Genomic DNA, 20,089 nt, shown 5'->3' with positions numbered 1-20,089 from the left:
TAGTTTCAAGAGCTGGTTTTGCAGTTACAGTGAAGTTGCCAACATCTGAAGATACAGAAAATTCCCTTTTTGGATGCTTTGTACCTGAACCTGGATGTTCATGTGCATGAAGAGTTGGCGAGATCAATAGTTAACCTGAATGTACTCTAAGCCTTCCTGAAGCCTCTAGGGCTTCTAACCCTCCTTCCCTCCCTAGAATATCAAGCCCACAAAAACAACAACAAGCCTGCAGCTCCTTGAGTTTCTTGTAAATAAATTAATCATTTCCATGGCAGCAAGATATGCAGCAGGGCAGGATTAGCACAGTCAGGGTGGCCTTTGAAGCACATTATGCCAGACCCAGCTAAATCTTTCTATATTAATAAAGTAAAGCTTCCTGCGTCTGACCTGAGAAGAAAGAGACTCTTCGAAGCTGCTGTGCAGGCCTTTTCCTTTCTAGGTGAGGGCAGAAGCTTTTGGCACACTGAATAGCTGCCAGGCCAGCTAGTCAGGAAGAACAACTAAATGGAATGCTCCAAGGTATGCTGTTGTGATGCTGTTCTCAAGCAGATGAGGTATTGTGCTGGCAGGGAGAAGTTTTCTTTAGAGACAAATACAGCCAAATAGAACATGGAGCATGCTCCAGATCTGCTGGAGACAGCGGCCTGGGGAAAAAGAGCTTGAAGGGGGTAAGTTGGTTTGATAACAGTGGGTGAATTCTGGTGGCAGAACCTGCCGTGTACAGGAGATGGTACATGGAGGAGGTCACTGAGAGAAGAAATGGGTGTAAAGGATGTTACTGTCATGGAAGTGAAGAGGTTGCAAGGATGAGGATGCTTTTCTAACAGCGTGTGGTGGAGTTGGGTTTATTTATTGCCAGTGTAGCAGAGCTGGGTAACTTCCAGCCCAATCCTGTTGGATGTTGTTGGGAAGCCTCTTTGTTTCAGTGAATGGCTGTTCACAGATCTTACAGGGCAGCACAGAACCCTCAAGTGCTGTGAGTGCAGTGATTTCTTTCCTTTGTTTTCAGTATGATATATCTGAACGTTAGTGCTTCGTGTAGGAAGTAGATGGGGTTTTGAGTGCAGGTTGGTGTAGGGAGCTCACGGTCAACGTTACAGTAAGAGTTATTACTGGCATCTGTTAAGCAAATAAAGGTCTGGCAGCTCTGACATCTGTAGCTGTAGGATTCTTGTCAGCAACTTTCAGTTAGTGTTGTTAGTTCAATGTAACTAAAATAATTGATTCCATTTATCATTTAAGAAATTAACATTAGTGCTTTTTAGGCTATATAAGCTTTCTTTAACCAATTGTTACCTTTGTAACCTCCTTTGGGGAATGTGGATTGGACAGATGCCTATTATTCGTTCTAAAAATCTCTTCTCTGGGATGTATTAGCCAGTAACAAGCACAGGGAGATCACAGTTCTTATTCAGGACTTGGTTTCCATCTTTGCACTTGGTGTATCCCAAACGTTCAAATAGACCATATTGTTTTGCTCATCAAATTGTAATCATAACTTTAAACTCATTTCTGGGAATACTTCAGAGATCAAATCTTATTCCTCATGAGAATAGGCTTGAGCTGCTGTTCAGCATCCAGGTAATCCTAGGAAACAAGCTATGCAGTTCTTATGTGGGGTTCAGCCAGGAAGCATAAAGGCTATGGAATTGCAAGAAGGGAGGATGGAGTGTACTGCAGCTATATGGAAATAGATATAAGCACCAAACACATGTTTCTGCAGTGCCTTCTGATCACTGATTTTGTGCAACTACTGTGAGAGGCTCTTGTAGCTGAAGGAGTTTCTTCTCCAAAGTGTTGTCTGTCCCCTTGAATTAAACCTGAGCTGTCGCTTTCCTAAGGAACTGATTCCCATTCTTCCAGTCTAACACTGAGTAGAATGAAAATCATACCCCAGAGAGAGCTTCCCTTCTCCCACGTTATCACCTGGTAACAGACCTGCAGGGATTTGCTGATGAACTCAGGCTTTGCTGATCTAGTTTAAAAGAAACAACCCAAATGTTCCCTGCTTGGAGGAAACTGAACTACTGGCCATGTATCGAAATGGAATGGATTAAGTAGCCTGACCCCCAAGTAGCCAAATAGGGAGGGCAAAAGTGAAGGAACAAGATGCTGATATTAGCACTGTTCACCCCTTTGGCACCTCAGATGTGCTCTCTCTGCCTTTCTGCAGTGTCCTTAGACTTTTCTTCTCCCTTTGCAGTCCATCTGTTTGAGCTCAACCCTGATCATCTCTCTAAAGATAGTAATGTAGATAGTTTTATGTCCTGTACTTGAGGATAGATGAAACTGCCCCTTCTGAGGACTCGGAGTCAGACAGCAATCCTGACTTCTACCTATGCTCCTGACTTCTACCTATGCTCCTGACTTCTACCTATGCTCAGTGCTACTTCAGACTGAAGCTGGAAATAAAGGTTCTTTGTTCTTCTGAGCAATGCCATATTGTGCACTGGAGCAGCAGGAAGGAGCTGGCATCGCCAGTCTGCCTTGGCAGGCAGCAATCTGCTCTCTGTGATCAGGAAGAATACTAATGGGCAGTAATGTATGAATATAATAAATCCTCTTTATCCACAGTAACCATTAGAGGATGCCATTCTAGAAGGGTTGGTGACAGGAAGTATTGCATATTCCTGGAGTGATGCACACTGGGATAAAGCCAAAAAATATCCCATCTCCCCAAAGCCTTTGAAGGTATCCTGTTGTTTGACTTGTGCTTATGCAGAAAAGCTCCCCCAGTCTTTGGCCTCTTTCCTTTTTGCTGTCCAAAAGCAGGCAGGTTCAGTGGGATGAGCCACACGCCTGTCTTCCCATTCCCCTCAACTGGTGTGTGCTGGGAAGCTTTGGCTGAATCCTACTGAGGAGATATTCTGGGAGGGAAGAGGAAGAGAATGAAATCGTAGAGGAGATAAGGATAGGGAGAATATTGATACTCAAACACAGGAGGAGGGGTTTGTGTCAGTCTTTTGCCAGTGCTTTCAAGAGGAGTGGTGGATGTTGAAGAAATCCAGTTTTGGGATCCCTGCCTCAAGGAGCTCTGTATTTTTCCTCTTGAAAAGGTGAAGCCTCAGCAATGGTGCTGTGAGCTGTTTGCATGGATGGAGGACTATCAGCTTGTTGATCTCTCTTGAAAATACCACCTCTTGGCTCTTTAATTTGCCTCGCTGGGAGGGCAAAAAGGAGTGTGTGAGGTTAACATGCCTGGAATAGTTTAGTGAGCTCAAAGGGAATGGCAGGAGATTCACACCCTCAGAGCAGCTCCATCATCTGTAGCATTCAGCCTGGCTAAAACACCTCCCTGATGCACGATGGGTTTCCCAGTGTCTTCTTCTTTTTGAAGTTGCTGGTATCCAGTTTTGCTTGAGGTATTCTCACATTCCTGCCCGTGGCTCGACCTTTGAAGACAAGGACATGGAGACTGAGCAGAAAGACTGGCACTGTTTGCTTTGTGACAGTGCCAGTTCAGTTGTGTTGCATAGGGGTGGGTATTTTTTAACCTTAGCTAATGATGGAGCATTGCTGTGTCTTTGTTTTGCTATTCTTAACATAATGGAGAGAGCTGTCTCTGTGGTGTTACATATCTGAAATCTAGGCTTTGTTCCAGGCTTCTGAAATGAATTTGGGCAAATCTGTTGATGTCTTTTCTGTGTCTCAGTCCTCTATCTGCAAAATGAGAGTGATTAACATTCCTAACTCTTAGGGGGATCTGAAGCATTTCTCTGTAGAATGTGGCACATTGAGGTTCTACAAGTTCAAAGAGCCTGAAAAATAACCCACAACAAAATAAACCTGGCAGAATATGTAAAGGTAAACCCTATTCACTATTCCTGTCACTATTTGGGAGTAGCTGTTAGCAACTGCTGCTTTATATCCTTGAAATCAAGTTCCTGGTGACAGGGTAGATTCTTCATGTTGTCTGTTCTCTCAGAGCAGAGATAAAATCACTGTTTAGCCTATGGCTGTTCTTAGTGTGCCCTTTCCTTCGGGCCTGGGCTCAGGACCACCTTTCAAGTGGTGGAAGGCGGCAACCGCTGCCCTTTGGGCGGTGAAATCAGGGTGATGCATGCCTCTCGAGGTGTGGGTTGCACTCAGTCTTGCTCTCAAAAGCAAGCAAGTCAGTAAATTATGCTCTCTAATCCCTGCTGTAGTTGAGCTGGTTTCTTCTCTGTGCTCCTAGGCGGAGGCTAAGACAGCACACCGGGGCTGAGCAGCAAGCACAGCAATCCCCTGTGAGCTGGCTGATGGTTCTTGTCTGGTTTGCTTTCTCCTGTATTCTTAGGAAGCAGCCTTCATGCAGATGGCTCAGCTTGATAGAGTTGACATTTGCTCTCCATTTCCCTCAGGTTGAGTAGCTCCACTGAGCAAAGTACTTCATCCCGGCTCATCCGGAAGCATAAACGCAGGAGGAGGAAACAAAGGATGCGGCAGATTGACAGGGTAAGGTTGGCATCATCATTTTCCAAGCAGGTGAACTGTGACTTGTGAGTGTAGCAGGAGGAAGGGATCCAGAAGGGGTTTGTACCCTGTTGAATTCATTGGAGATGCTTCCTTTGGCTCCACTCTATCCTGGGTTAAATCTCTAACATGTGGAGCTCTGCAGCACTAGAGTCAAGACTCATTTCTCCTCTCCTTTCTGCTTTTACTGTGAAGTGATCACATTTCTTGTTGTCTCTTCCAAAACCAGCCTCTGCAGGAGAACCTCCATTGTGCTTCTGGCTGATGTGGGCAGGGGGTGTCTGTGGTTTCAAATGTATAAATTGCTGAGACTTGCACTCTGCTGGAAGGAGAAATAAGTTTACAGGAAACCACAGCTCTCTTTTCTTGCCCTTTCCTGGGCTAGTCCTATGCTGACAGAATGAGGATGGTCCAAATGATATGATTGAAGTAACTGTTTTGTTCTCCTGTAAACATCAGTATTTATAGAGAATTGGTATATGTACATTTTATCATAAGAACTGATCTTAGAAGGTATTTGATAAGCACATTTGTATTTCATTTTGGAGGGAGGGAGCGTCTGTCTTCTGAATGCCTGAAGGATCATGTGTTGTTCACTCCTGTCTTAAGGGAGGAACTGTGGATGTAATAATTCACACTCCACTGGGCACTTAGCTGTTTAAATGCCTGCCTCTCAGTCATGGAGTGAGGAAGCAGAAATGATGCAATGGGAAGTGTAGTTGAGAAACCTGAATGCAGGAACTTGCTCTGTGGGTATTTAAACAGATCTTGTGAGAAAGTGCATATTATGTCCAGCTTGCTTTCCTGACAGCTTCTAAATGAAGACCAATGGTTTCTGGATAGTTTCCAGATGGAAGCCTATAAATCAGTGCCCACTGAATTCATCCTCAGTGGTTATTTTTTGGTGTCTTTATTCTGGGCCATTTAAAACCTTGAGAATTTTTGTTGTATTTTGCAGTCGTCTTCGTTCAGCAGCATCACTGATTCCACTATGTCCCTAAACATCATCACTGTCACACTCAACATGGGTAAGAGGATAAGCAATGTTTTTTGATGATGGATTTCAAGTGACACAGATGTATTTTGTTATGTAGTGGCCTTTGGAGCCAGTAGAAAGCTCCTTCATTTGAAAAGATACCAACTGGACTAAAGGGAATGGCTGATGAGAGTTGCTACTGAATTCCCAGTCCAGTACTGGACAGCTCTGAGCTGTTTGCACAAGCAGATTAATATTGTTTCCAAGAAGCCCAGGGAAGGAGCTGGAATTCCAGGACATGAAGCTCTGCTCTTGTTTCTAGGAAGGGTAAGGGGTCAGGCATTTAGGAGCAAGAGTAGAAGGTTTGTGTTTCTGCTGCTCACACATTTCATTGTGTAGAGCTGCCAACTCAGCACCTTTCAATAACACCAAATCCTTCCAACCACTCTGAGGTGTGGAAAAAACATTGCCTAATGCTGATGGGGTGCCTAATTTCTAGGTGTAGACATGTCTTTTCCATGTCGTTTCTCCTGGTGATGTTTTGAATGTAGCTTTTCAGTATCCCGTATGGAAAAACAATGTCTTTAGCAGTGTTTTCATGCTGCCTTTCCCTGAATGTGCCAACCAGACACATGCCAATAGGGCAGCCTAATTGTGAGTCAGACAGGGCCCTTGCTGATGTGTTGAGAATGGAGTTTTCAAGCCTGAAGTAGGATTGTGTTATCTATTCACTATCAATCACTTTGTTTGCCTTTTTCCCCCCCTCCCCTCCACTTTCTATCTATATAGAAAAGTACAACTTCCTGGGAATCAGCATTGTAGGACAGAGCAATGACCGGGGTGATGGTGGCATATACATTGGCTCTATTATGAAAGGAGGGGCCGTGGCAGCCGATGGCCGAATTGAACCAGGAGACATGCTTCTGCAGGTTGGTCTGTGTTCAAACATACATGCTGAGGGCTTGTAAACTGGTGGCTCAGCTCAGACATCCCATCAGATCAATGGGCTTTGGGATCAGTTAACAGCATTCATTCACACTCAGAGAAATGTGACACAAAGACTGTTATCACTGAACTCTGTAATTCTTTGTGAGCTCTGAGAAGCAGCATTTCTGCAGCTGCTCAGAGGAATGGGAACAGTTATAAGGCAAAGAACATTGGAAAGAGATAATGAAAGTGTCTTCCACTTTCTGACCTCTGCTCTCTGCAACATTGCAGGTGAATGATGTCAATTTTGAGAACATGAGCAACGATGATGCAGTTCGGGTGTTACGGGAAATAGTCTCCAAACCAGGGTGAGCATCTTCCCAAATCTCTCGTTGCTTCTCCTGCATCTGCAGTTGTTGGCAAACCTTAGAGAAATCAGCATTTTGAGCTCAATAAGCAACCAGCTTATCTCAACTCTGAACATCTTGGTGTAAATGATGAGTAGGTGAGACTGGTTCCAATGTGCCAGCCAAAGCCAACACAAACTAGGAGTTGCCTGGTTTCAGTAGCACTATTTGTTTATGTGATGAGTGTTTTATTATCTCAAGAGCTGATCATTTGACCAGATTTCAGCAGCAGTGCTCATGATCCATGCAAAACCAGCACCATCCTGGTACCTGTTCATACTGAAAATAGCTGGGACAAGCATCTCAAATGCATTCTGAGAATGTACTTGGCAGCTGTTGGGTAGGAATACGTTCGTTTTAGAGAGCTCATTGTAGCAGTTACAACTTCTGTAGGGAGAGCTGAGAGTCACCCTTGTTTTCTTTCTTCCTAGACCTATCAGCCTAACAGTAGCCAAATGCTGGGACCCTACTCCCAGGAGTTATTTCACCATCCCCAGGGGTGAGTACATACTTGTGCTCTTTGCTGGGTTCCTGTGGAGCCCGCAAGGTCCAGGGTATTTTCAGCTATTTTGGCCTCTGACAGATTCCCATTCCCTACAAGTTTGGTACTTTGAAGTTGGGTTGTGCTTGTTTTGGGAGGCAGGGGTTTGAGATACACATCCCTTTGGATCAGGCTCTTTCGTAAACCTTTCAGTAGCTATAGAAGATCTGTGCTCATGTGTCAAACACACAGATGCCTCCTACTGGTGAGTGCTCTGCTTAGGATGTTGAAACCAGGGTGTTACCAGTCCTTCCAAGAAGATGAGGATAGTATTGTCTGTTGAAATTAGTGCAATGGACTGGTGCAGACTGTGGGAGCTCACCCAGTTAAAGTCCTTAGGAATCATAAGAGAAATCCCAACTTTAGGAATGACCTGCTATGTGCTCTTCTTAAGGTCTGAGTGTAATTTTCACTGACACTGCTCTCTTCAACTGGTCATTATATATCCTAGCTATTTATCTTGAAAGACTGTGCCAGTCCTTAAAGGTTTCATTGTGGCTGCTGAACACATTGAGGGGGAAAGTCCATGATGCTTCATCTCTGCAAATACAGAGCTCTAAAGCTGTTGTTCTCATTCACCTTCTGCAGAAGATTCACCTTTTGAGTGGTTATTTTGGATCTAAGACCCTTAGAAGTAGGGAGAGAACTTCCCATCACCTGGGGGAAAGCATTTGGTATTACTGCATGTCCTGTCAGAATGAATGTCCTGAATGATGTCCTGACAGAGACATCTCTGTCTCATTGTATGGAATAATAGTGAAATATTAGTACTGGACTCATTGCTTTTTTCCCCACACAGAGGAATACCTCACTCCTACTGCAGTTACAGGAACAGGAATGTCATGGTTTTATCCTACTGTGTTATATCCAGTTGCTAGAGGAATCCAGATGCTTTTTGTTCCCTTATGCTGGGATGATCTCAGTTGTACTGTCAGGACTTGTGTACCCTAAACCATTCCTTCTGCTCCAGGTCTCCGTGTTTACTGCCAACCTGATGCCATGGCTCTCTCTTTCTCCCTTCCTGGTTGTTTTGCAGCTGAACCAGTGAGGCCAATTGACCCTGCAGCGTGGATCTCTCATACCACAGCCATGACGGGAGCGTACCCCCGTTACGGTATGAGCCCCTCCATGAGCATCACCACATCTACCAGCTCCTCACTAACAAGCTCAATTCCCGATTCGGAAAGTAAGTCACACTGCGGCCAGCACAGGGCAGGTGCCTTCTGCTCAGGGCCAGCAGTGCAGAGCTGTGCACAACCCAACCCCGGCCACAAGCACCATGAAAACGACAGCACCACACAACTCTTGAATGCTTTCTTAAACCTGGGATTCTTAGGGGGAGCATAAAACCTTTCTCTGGAGGTCAGATGTTAACACAGTGGTTCGCATTCAGGAGGAGGTGGCTTATGGTCCCTTTTAAACTTACAAGGCAGGTCTCCACCTTTATCTCCTTAGATGAATGTGAGAGCTTCCTCCTTGCATTTGACTGCTTTTCAATGACTGAACATGATTTACTTCAGATAGATGTCACTGGATAATGATGGTAGTGGTGTATCAGGAAATCTTCCACTGGTATCCACATAGCCTTCTTTTATACTTTTTTTATACTTTCACAATCAATTGAATAAGGAAAAAAGCAAATGTAATGTGCCCCATAGTCCTTCTTTTAAAATAAAGGGTATGTGGGAGCAGAGCCACATTTCTGGAGACAGCTTCTTGTTTCTATGCCAATGACTGACAGTGTTTCCTTTCCTGAATGCAAGAAAATGTGGAGGACCCCTGACCTGTATTGTGACCCTCTGCTTAACACAGTTCAGTCCTGTTACCCCCTAAAACAGGGCAGGCAGCACCTCAGAGCCCCAGGTACATAGTGTGCCTGTTGTGTGAACCCCTTTGACAGGATAGAGTTGGGGAGGAATGCAGAAAGAGAGGAGAGGCTGTGCACTGATAGCTCAGAGAACCAAGAGCTTCCTGCACCATGAGGTTCTTGCTTTTCATGTTCAGGATTCTCTGTTTCAGATCCTCTGAGGCCAGAGTCAGGGGTATCTGAAACAAATATCCTATCTGTTCTACAGTATCTGGCTGTGAAAGGGGAAGCAGTGAATTAATGGAGTCACCTTAGACAAGTCTGTTTTGTGGGTCCTTGTTCTAAGCATTGTGAATGTCTCCTGGCTTATTTTGTCTAGCAAGGCAGGATAATGGAAAGGGACTAAAGAGCTGCTTCCCTTCTGGCTGGCATTCTTTTGCTCTCCAGCCTCCAGAGCCAAAATGAAGTTATATCTGAAGCCTTTGCACAGCCACTGTCACATTGGTGCTAGTGATTAAAGCAGCTGAGATTCTGGGGCTGTACAAATCACCACCACCCAGCAGGAATCACTCTGTGCTAGCTCTTCCTTTTGTTCAGAAACAGGACTATGCAAACCAAGGCAGACTGAGGTGTTTCACAGTCATTATTGCTTTAAGAATATCTTATTCTTCAGCAGTGTTCTGGCTGATGCAGGAGAATATTCTCTTGCAGTGGGCTGTGAGTGTTGAACTCTGCCTTGGCCAGCGTTGTTCTTTATATGCAGGTCACAGGTCTCCAAGAAAATACAGTCTATTGCTTCCCACATTCTTTACTTGAATACCGGTGTATTGGGCTTTTTCCACCCCCAGACAAACATGTTGCTTTTTGCCACTAACCAAACTAACTTAAAGCAAAAGCAAACTCTGTTTATTCAAGCTTTGGAAGTATTGAAACTGCGTGCAGAGATGCTCTGGCATGTTCACGTGCATTTTAGCAGCACACATGTTGAAAGAAGCTTTTTCAGCTCTCCTTGCTTCATGCTTGTTGTGCCTCTTATCAAAGTTTGGGGTTGCTGGAAAAGAACAAAATCAGTTCCCTTGTGCTTTGAGAGGTGGGTGATCTGGGAGCTGGGAGGAGATGGGGAGGAGGGCTTCTGAACTCCTGCTGGAATGGTCTCAAAACACAGGATACATGTGCTCAACTCGTGAAAACATGAGTTTTGCTGGGCTGAGAAGATGGGAGCAGGGAGGAGGTGCTGTATCCAAAGAACATAGTCAGGATGATTGAGTACTCTGCAGAACACAAGGCTGGTGGGCTCTTGAACCCAGATTCATCCTACTGGGCTTTCAAGATAGGTGCCACTTTGTATGATAGAGAAGGAGTTTCTAAAGGAATTACACTCCTCTGGTAGGCACCTCAGTTGAGCAGGATGAATCTCAGCTCTGTTCTGGTTCTGTTATGACAATCAATAAGCAAAGTATGAAGCCCCTGGTGAGGCTGCTCTGCCTCAAGTGTGTGAAGTATGGCTTGAGCAGTGATGACTGCAGTTGGGAGCAGCAGTATTTGAAGTACTCTGCAAGAAAGGTGCAGGACAAAGTAATGCTGCACTAAGTGAGTTGTTACCTTGTAAACCTGCCACCATTGGGATCCTGAAGGCTTTATTTTGAAGGAAATCACTAGCCTTTATCCTGATGATGGAAACTTCCTGTTCCAATTTCAACTCTCCCCAGTTATGCTGATGTCCAGCTCTGTAAATACCCAGATGGACATTGATTGAGACATGGTTGTCATCATTCTCCGTGCAGATGGACATTGGTCCTGACAGTTAACTCAAAAGCTAAACAAGAAGCCAGAAGACCTCATCCTGCAGAGTCTGGCATTCAGTGCACTGAACTGTTGGGTAGGCAGAGGCTCTTTGTGGCCCTCATGGGTTGAAAGCGTGCAGCACTGACCTGAAGTCAAGACATGCAGAGACTCAGCATCTCAGTGACTGAACTGGTTGCACTGAGCACAGTCTGTGAAGAATTGGTGTGAGGTTTATAATTGATGCCATTGATGAGAGGGCGTTTGGGAGCCTTTGGGTCTGGTTTTGCATCTGATGGTGAACTGGAAATGTTTCATCCAAACTGGGAGCTGAGAAGTTGTTTTAGGACTTGTTTCATTTCAGGGAAGCATGTGACCTTTCTCTCTTTTAGAGTTAGAAGAATCTCCCTTAACTGTGAAGAGTGACATGGCCACTATTGTCAAGGTGATGCAGCTACCAGACTCAGGCCTTGAAATTCGGGACAGGATGTGGTTGAAAATTACCATCTCCAATGCAGTGATAGGTAAGCAGCTCAAAGGGATGCTGGGGGGAAAGGAATCAGTGGGGTTTAGGAAATAGGCTGAAGGAACTATCTTGGGATGAACTTCTTTTTCCGTGTCTGTGACCTCTTATATCCCCTTGACTTGGGGTTTGTGAGCAACTCTTAAGTGAGACAGAAGAGAACTAACAGCTCATGTTTGAGCCTGGACAGCCAAAACTACTGCATCCTCCAGGCAGCTACACAGCCTTAATAAAGCATCTTAATTAAATTACCACAGGTCTGCCTTTGATTCTCATTGCCCTGTGACCTGAAGTGCTGCCATTTAAGTCAGTCTGGGTTGTAGTTACCCTTTGCTGAGAAAGGGGTTGGAATCCAGGTCTTTGGAGGAAGATGACTCTCCAGTCACTTTTGTTCTGTAAATCCTGTGTCATTTTCATTACTGCAGCTCAGAAGGTGTTGAACAATGAAACTATAGCATTTTCTGTGTGCTTATTTGATGTCACTGTTAATGTAGTGTTCAAATGGATGTGAGATGATTCTTTGCTTGCTTTATTGATGTTTGGTGTAAGTCCTTCAGCAGTCAGGCTGAGTCTTTGATCTTTTAAGCTCTGTGCAACAAGATTTCTGCCTGTCCATGTTTTTATTCAGTATCAGGTCTGTGTGATAATGTGAACATTACAAACCCATAAAGCTCGATTTGCCTCTGCTGACCCTGGGTCTCCTCTTTGTGTTCCCATTTCAGGAGCAGATGTGGTTGACTGGCTTTACACACACGTGGAAGGCTTCAAAGACCGACGGGAGGCACGCAAATACGCCAGCAGCATGTTAAAACACGGCTACCTCAGGCACACTGTGAACAAAATCACCTTCTCAGAACAGTGCTATTATGTCTTTGGAGACCTCTGTGGCAGTAAGTTCCTCGTCTGTAAAGGGCAAAGAGGTGTGTGTGCTCTGCTCATGGGATGCACAGAGAGAGAATCCACAAGTGGGTGTTCTGAAGTTGCAGGCCAAGAGGTTGATGATTCCTGTTAGACCACCTGGAAGAGGATGAACTTAGCAAACAGGGCAGGTTTATTTCTGGTGATGCCACAGACTTCCTGCTTGTCAGTCACACTCTGTTTCCAAGCTGTAAACTGAGGAGGATTCCTCATTATGGAAATGCTGGAAAGATACCTTGGTACCAGTGGTAGATCCTGATGTCTGGCAGTATTTTGAGTGCTCCCTCTGGTCCCTGTTAATGCTGTTAATGTGCAGGAGCCAGCTGCTGGGTAAGGACAGAACCTTCACCTTTTCTCTCTTTTCCAGATATGGCTGCACTGAACCTTAACAATGGTTCCAGCGGAGCCTCGGATCAGGATACCCTTGCTCCACTTCCACATCCTGCTGCTCCCTGGCCATTAGGCCAAGGATACCCCTATCAGTATCCTCTGCCCCCTCCCTGTTTTCCACCAGCGTACCAAGACCCAGGCTTTAGCTATGGTAGTGGCAGCGCAGGGAGCCAGCAAAGTGAAGGTAAGCTGGTTCATCTGCCATTTATTCCTACAGCTGTCATTATCCCTAACCATTTGCTTGAGTTCCTTTGTGCTGTCCTGCTCCTGTCTTGTGGATTTGTGTGCTACCTGCATGGATTCTGTGTATGTGATGGAGTGAGTTAGCCTTTCAGCTCTGTATTGAAACCACCAGCAGTGCTTTAAGTGAGTCATTAGAACAGAATAGAATGGAAAAGATGCTGGTTATAGTTGTGCTGTAATTCTGAACCCCATGCAAAGTGCCTGTGGGAGCTAGAGCCAAGCTGGTAGCATGGGCATCTGTGCTTTTCCTACCTAACAGCAACACATGGTAAACTACTGCTTGGATAATGCTGATCAGGCCAACATTAATGACTCAGTTGTCCACCCTGTTAAAACAGGTAAACTATTGCCCCCCTTTTAGAGGTCAGAGCCATTGCTAGCAGTGGGGCACTTGATGTTGCTAGAAATTAGGCCATTTTGTTGCTGATGGAACAGGGATTAAAACCAAGGGGCTCTTGGCTTTCACTTCAGTGCTCAGTACAAAAGGAAAATCACTCCCTTTTCTTGTGTGAGGCGAGCATGAGGTGGCCAGCAGATGGTTTACAGGGCTGAAACACTGCTCACAGGGAGGAGAGTCTCTGTTGTAATACATGACAGGGCAAAAAAGGTAATAATGCATGGATTAAAAACCTGACCCACTCCTTTCCTGCCCTAGGATGACTTTTGGTTCCTTTTAAAACCTCACTAAACAAAAAGGATGTGGTTTTTGTCTGTACAGATGGTCTGGAGGTTTTAAAATCATCTCCAGAGTGAGTTTTGCTTTTGTGAATGCTGCCATTAAAGCGAGGATGAGGATTCTCTGTGTTTTTGAGTGAACATCCAGTAACTTGGATGCAGCTTCTTCTGTTAACCACAACCAGTTAGAGGCTGCAAAACAGTTCCCTAGCAGGAACTTGTAGACCTATTGAGCCCACCTTATCTGAAACTAAGAAGTGTGTGAGGAAGCTCACAGGGGTATCCAAGCTGCTTGTACTGGGAAGAATGTGATGATGTGTTTCTGTGGGATCATGAGATCTCTGCTGCTGGGATAGGAAAGGTTTGGTATTTCATCCATGCAACCTGTGTTACTGACTAAAGAGAGCCTTGTGAAAGACACCGAGACATTCAGTTTTGAAGGGTTTCAACACTTGTTCTTCTTTGGAAACTACACTTCTGTGTTGTTTCTTGTTTGTAACTGTTATTCCCTTGTTTTGTCCTGAGCAAGCGTTAGACTGAAGGATTCATAGAGGAATGGCTGACTCTAGGGGATTGGTAAGCTTCAAATGCCTCCATAATGATGAATTCACAGCATGATCATTTAGATTCTTGTGACCCAAATGTTTAGCTGTATTTTTTTCTTATTTATTTTTTATTTTTCCCTTTTTACTTGTCTTGGACCCTCAACCTGTCTCAGTACAATAGTCCAATAGTGTGGCAGTAGCCTATCAACCTGTCTGGCCCCTGTGTGACTGTGCTGCAGCAGCTGCAGAGGGAATGGCATCAGGTACTGCATCTGTCAGTGAGATGGGAAAACCCCATCACCACTGTCCTCACTGCCCTTCATGCAATGAATAAGTGAATAATCCCAGCTCCTGATTTATTAGTGATGTCATCCATATGGATTGCATTTATCTACCAGTGCCCTTCCACTGCTCCGTATACTGAAAGGCACTTGAGCACTGCCCAGATGTCTCAGACAGGTGTTAAGAGTACTGGGACATGAGACTGCATTGGGCACTCTCAATACAGAGTGTTAGAATTGGGTTTCTTCTGGACCCTCTCTTCTATGTGCAAAGTGAGATCATAGCTGAATGCATCTGGTGAACAAGAGCCCTGCTCCAGAGCCCACTGGATGTCATATGTGTTTAACACAGTGTTCGGCAACAGAACGCATCAGGACATAAAGATAGAGGCATATTTGCTGTGGAAGGGTTAAACTGTTCATTTTCTTCCACTGTGAACATGGGCCATGCTGGAGAGCTTGCAGAGATCCTTCTTGGAGGTGATCTCTGTGTTGTTCTTCGGAGCAAGGCTGGACCAGCTGACCTGCTAACAGGTAGTTTCTCCTCTCTTCATTGTTAGTACAAGATTGTTATGAGACATTTGAAATGACAGCTCAGGGAGCACGTTACCTCTTCAGAAAGCTCACCTTAATGAGTCTTTGTAGTGGAGGCAGCTGAATCCATATTAATATCTCCAATGAAGCCAACAGAAGTCATACTTTGCTAAGATAGATTGGACCAGCTGATCCTTGAGATCCCTTCCAACCTGGATCCTATGATTTGACAGCATATCAGTTAACCTCAGGTGGTTTGTCCCTGGTGTAACCACAGATGATAGAGAAGGCAGATGAGTTTCTTTCTGGGAAGCTTTTGCCTGTAGAAGGTACCAGAGACAGTTACAACTGCACTGAACCTTGTTTGCTTGAGTCAAAACCCAAATGCCTGCTTCTCCTTTCTGCCTGTGCTCCTCCCCTCCCTGCAGCCGGTGGGGAGGCAGCAGAGCAGATGGCTTTCAGTTCTGGTTCTGGGCTAGCTGCTGCTTTCACTGTGCAAGCTCTGAGGTGTCTACGTGTACCCGTGCATGGCACAACCTTGTCAGCTTTGTTCTACCAGCTGTCATTGCTGAATCCCATAAGCCACCAACAGCATGTTCGGACCTGGTTTTGTCATCACTGTTGCCATTACAACGCTCATACCCGCACCGGCTGATGCAGGCGCTGCCGGCAAACGTGAGCTAATTCCTCCTTTTCCATGTGTCCCTTTCCACCCGTGGCCTTTAGGAAGCAAAAGCAGCGGCTCGAACCGAAGCACCAGCGAGACCAGCAGGAGGGCTCTTGGCAGGGACAAGGACCGCAAGTCCAACGGCAGCGGCAGCGAGTCCGACCACACCGCGCGCAGCGGTGCCGGCAGCGTGCGGCGCGAGCGGCCCCTCAGCCAGCTCAGCCACCGGAGCCACGGCTCTGCCACCCACAGCGAGAGAAGCCACCACTCCTATGGGCCTCCAGGAGTGCCACCCCTCTACAGCCTCCCCAAGCTGGGCTCCAAAGTCTATGGGACGAGCGGTCCCCCCGGAGGGCCCCCCGTAAGGGAACTGAGCTCCGTGCCTCCGGAGCTGACGGGGAGCCGGCAGTCCTTCCAGAAGGCTATGGGCAACCCTTGTGAATTCTTTGTTGACATCATGTGAGAGGAAGTGCCTTCAGACTCTGCTTGGGGAAGGGCTTGTTGGGGGGGGGGGATGTTTTGGGGCTGGGGGGGCAATCTGGTCGTTGATGGAAGAACCGTGGCTGTCTTGCATGTCAGCCCTTTCCTGGGTTGCAGTTGTGTCGCAGAGGAACCAGCGGAGCAGAAAACCACACCAAATCCCCACCTAAAGGAAACAACAGCAACAACAATATCTGCTGGGATTGTTAAATATCAGCAATCGATGGCATCTGTTCTTCATCCTGGGTTTGTTCCTCACCCCCCCCCCCTCGGTTTTGGTTGTGAATGGCTGGTGTATATTCACATCTTAATGAGCTTTGGTAATTGTGGCACCTACTTCAATGCAATTAGTGTATCTTTTGGGCTGATTCAAGGACTGTTCTATCCCACGACTTCTAAATTTCCAGTAATGCATAGGAGCACTTTTATTTTCCCTGCTTTTTCCTCTCCCAAGGCAAAAACTGACCGCGGGCTGGTATCTGTGATACTGCCTTGTCATGCTCTTTCTTGGATGCACATCAGCACTCTACGCAGCCGTGGCACCCGCAAGGCAACACATGCTTGGAAAGGAGCAGGCTCAAACGATTCCTGGCAGAAGGCAAAGTTGTGGCTACCTTCTTCTGCTGACGAGGGAGTACAAATCAACCTGCCTTTGGTTTTCTTTGGGGTTTAATTTTAGATACTCTATCAAGGGAGTGCTGGAGTCTTGCTGCTGTATGTGTTCATTGTGCAGAACTTGTAAAGTTATCTCATTTAGTATCCTGGTAGTGACTTTGTAGCTGCAGTCTGGGCATTTCAGACACATCCCTGCTGACAGATGTGCCTGCTTATTCTGGTCATGTTATGCACTTGCTTACAGGTTGTAAAAGGTGTTTCCACACCGATAGGACAATTGCAGCTACGCGATTCTCAGTGTAGCTGCAGCTTTTCCCTTTTGAAGGCAGATATTTATCCCACTCTAGCAGAGACACAGATAAATCCTGGCTCCCACTGGGACATGGCTATTCGTTTTGATCACCTCTATTCCTCCTCTTTGTTTCTGAGCAGGATCTTTCTCTTCTTGTTTGATGTAGGAACCTGGAGATGTCTAATCCCAATGGCAGTGTTACCCAAGGGATGGGGGCTATAGCTGTTAGCAGCGAGGTGAGAGGGTGTTTTGAGAACAGTTCATAAATGGTACAGTGAATGAACCTTTATACCTGACACAGTGAGCCCCATGCTGAAGCTCCTGCTGGGAAGCTCCGACTTAAGCAGCTGCTGTTGTATATCCCCATTACTCTGTTTTTCACTCTAAGGCTATGGATGCTTGATAAAGGATGTTCAGGACCTTTCACTGATGTTTAAGAAGCCTTTCTCAAGTATCTGGATGAGGGCATGGTGAGAGCACACCCACACTGTTCCAGTGGCTCATCTGATGGGAACTGTGTGTTAAGCTGCACTTAGTGGCATTTGACCATAGGGCCTCAGTTAAATCCTCTTTTGTGGGATACCAGCTTCTGGCAGGTTTTAGGGCAGGTGCTTTTAACTCAGTCTTTACTGTATATAAGCCTTTTCTTCACTGGTAAGAAGCTTCTTTTTGTTCTGTCCCATGCTTTATGGGTAGCGTGACTATCTGATACGAATGTCAAAAGAGGACATGCCTCTCTCATGATGTACCTGGAGTTTTCATACATGGAGGTCTTCACCCTTCACTCTTCCACCTGTCCATTTTGTATGTTACATTTTCCACTGCTTCTTTTCCTAGTACAAGTCTGTGTGTAAACACATCCCTTTTACAGGGGTCAGAGTAACAGTTTCACATGTCTCCGGAGACTGATATCTGACTTCCAGAGGGATCTAGGCACTGGGGGAGCTGTGGCACTCAGGCTGGGTACTCCAGTTACTTCTAAATGAGTGGTTTGAGGCAGTTTGCTTTACAAAAGCTACATCACGTTGCTGAAAATGGTGCTAACACAGACTGCAGAGGTGGTGGTGGCTTCTTCAAAAGAACAACACTACCTAAAGCTTGACTGGACAACAGGATCCTTCTTTTCCTTTCCTCCTCCCAGTAACACAGCAGAGATGCTGCCCACACTCAGTAAGTTATTCTGACAGGTTGACACTTAAAGCAATGAAATAAATCAGGGTGAAAGAATCCTGGAATGTGCTGTGTCTCCAGGAGGCACTGTTAAGGAGTCTATGACTTTACTGACAATCACTGGTGGTTCTACTCTGAAATGAGTTTAAACTTCTCTCATCTCGTCTATATTAGGATGTTTCTGGCCCACTTTGTCTCCAGGCAGAACTTCCAGGGCTGGAGGAAAAGTGTCATCTTTTAGGAAGCTGTTTCCAGAAGGGATTAAAGCTGAGGCTGAGCTTTCACCCATGGAAGAAACCTATTTAATTTCCTTATGTCTTTGCAAGAGTTTACACACCTCCTGGGGTTTTATCTGTCTTCTTGTTGTTATGCTGTTGGCAGAATCTCTTCTGTGTCTTGCTGGTCTATGCTGCTACGTTGAAACGACTGTGTTATATACTTGTGTGTTTGTGGGTAACTCTGGGATGAGGCTGACAGTCCCTAACATAGGTGTGGGAGAGCTGAGGACATCAGGCTGCTAAATCCAGCCTGAAAGAGCTTCACCCACGAGCTGGAATCCATTTCAGGCCAATGCTGAGCGCTCTGAATGTACTGACAGATGTGCTGGTTGGGTAATACTGTGTAGTGTGTAGAACCTGCCATTTACAGAGAGCAGTAGGAGAATGTAAATGACCCTCCTGTGAACAGTGCAATACAGAATGGCCACTGTGTGTAAAGCAAAAGCTTGATTTCCCTGCCCTGTAGTGTACAGTGGAGAGGCTGGTTTGAGTGAATGGAAGGTTAGGCCTGAACCATTGCTAGCTCTTAATGTTCAGAAGTGAACGGAGACAGGAGATATCCCAAATCCCACCCTTGGCTTTCAATGCATGTGCATGTGTCTTTGCAACAAGGGGGCTTAACTGTGCAAGTGTCTCCTATTGGGTACAGTACTACCTGTAGAAAACAGTGCCACTGATGCCCACGAAGCTACTCACAATAGGAAGTACTGAGCCAGGCGGAAGGAAGTTTGAGGGCTGGCATCCTGCAGAGCTGTTTCTCTCACCAGAACCTAAAACTTCACTCTGGTTTAAATGTCAAGTAAGTGGTGCTGGCTGGGCTCTAGAATTTGCCCTGTGCCTCTAACCACAGTGAGGAGTTGTGGGTTTGCTGCACAGGGCCCTGAAACAGCCTCAAAACAGGGGCCTGAAATAGTTGCCATTCTTGTTCTGGAAGTGAGACCCTCGACATCTGCCTGTGCTCTGCATGAGTTGATGCCAATAGCTTTCCACAAGGACTAACAGTTTGGAAGATCATAGAAGAGGGTGAGAAAACACTTTGGGGTGATGTCTCCTGTCCAAAGGAGGTAGTACTATAGGGGTAGTTGTACCCACCCAGTATATTAACTCGTACTATAGGGGTAGTTGACCCATCCAGTATTTTAACTCTGAGGAGTAAGGTGTTTTGGCAAATAGTCTTAAAAGCACTGCAATTGTCTTTTACCTCCTGTTAATAAATCTACTTCTCCAAGGTAAGAATCCCCTGGACACTTTATCCAAAGGTCTATTGGATGGCAAGCAATGATGCACAGACATTGACTTTTGCTGTTATTTTTGTTCTATTGAAATGGGCAGTCCCATCTGGAGACTTGAGAGCTCATGAGTTGATGTAATTGTTTTTGGTTTGCATTTAACTGGATTGTAATAAGATTGACTTAAAATTATTAATTCTAATCAGTGATTAGAAATCCATGTAAAGAATTTTCTGTACAGTAGAGGAACAAAGTTACCTGATTTTAAAGAGTGAAACCCCAGACTATCGCCTATTCTAGAATTGGTTCTACTCAAAGAGTGACCTCTTATTAGCATGGACTGCACTGTTCCTGTTA

General features: G+C 45.6%; 1 protein-coding gene across 2 annotated transcripts in view; it reads left to right on the top strand.

The window, feature by feature from the left end:
* The window catches only part of DVL1 (dishevelled segment polarity protein 1), a 63,930-nt gene extending 47,761 nt beyond the window's left edge, over window positions 1-16,169 (top strand). The window contains exons 6-15 of one of the 2 annotated variants that reach the window (XM_034068183.1): window positions 4,341-4,434; window positions 5,411-5,480; window positions 6,218-6,357; window positions 6,647-6,723; window positions 7,194-7,261; window positions 8,340-8,417; window positions 11,285-11,416; window positions 12,138-12,305; window positions 12,701-12,907; window positions 15,728-16,169. In XM_034068183.1, coding sequence (XP_033924074.1) covers window positions 4,341-4,434; window positions 5,411-5,480; window positions 6,218-6,357; window positions 6,647-6,723; window positions 7,194-7,261; window positions 8,340-8,417; window positions 11,285-11,416; window positions 12,138-12,305; window positions 12,701-12,907; window positions 15,728-16,131 — 1,438 coding nt within the window. In that variant the 3' untranslated portion in view covers window positions 16,132-16,169. Of the gene's footprint in view, window positions 1-4,340; window positions 4,435-5,410; window positions 5,481-6,217; window positions 6,358-6,646; window positions 6,724-7,193; window positions 7,262-8,339; window positions 8,490-11,284; window positions 11,417-12,137; window positions 12,306-12,700; window positions 12,908-15,727 lie in introns of both variants that reach the window. The other variant, XM_034068182.1, reaches the window with a different exon arrangement.
* The last annotated feature ends 3,920 nt before the right edge of the window (window positions 16,170-20,089 follow it).

The sequence above is a fragment of the Melopsittacus undulatus genome, chromosome 12, assembly GCF_012275295.1.
Source record: "Melopsittacus undulatus isolate bMelUnd1 chromosome 12, bMelUnd1.mat.Z, whole genome shotgun sequence".
Lineage (NCBI taxonomy): Eukaryota > Metazoa > Chordata > Aves > Psittaciformes > Psittaculidae > Melopsittacus > Melopsittacus undulatus.
Note: the sequence above shows the minus strand (reverse complement) of the source record. Positions and strands in the feature narration are given on the sequence as shown.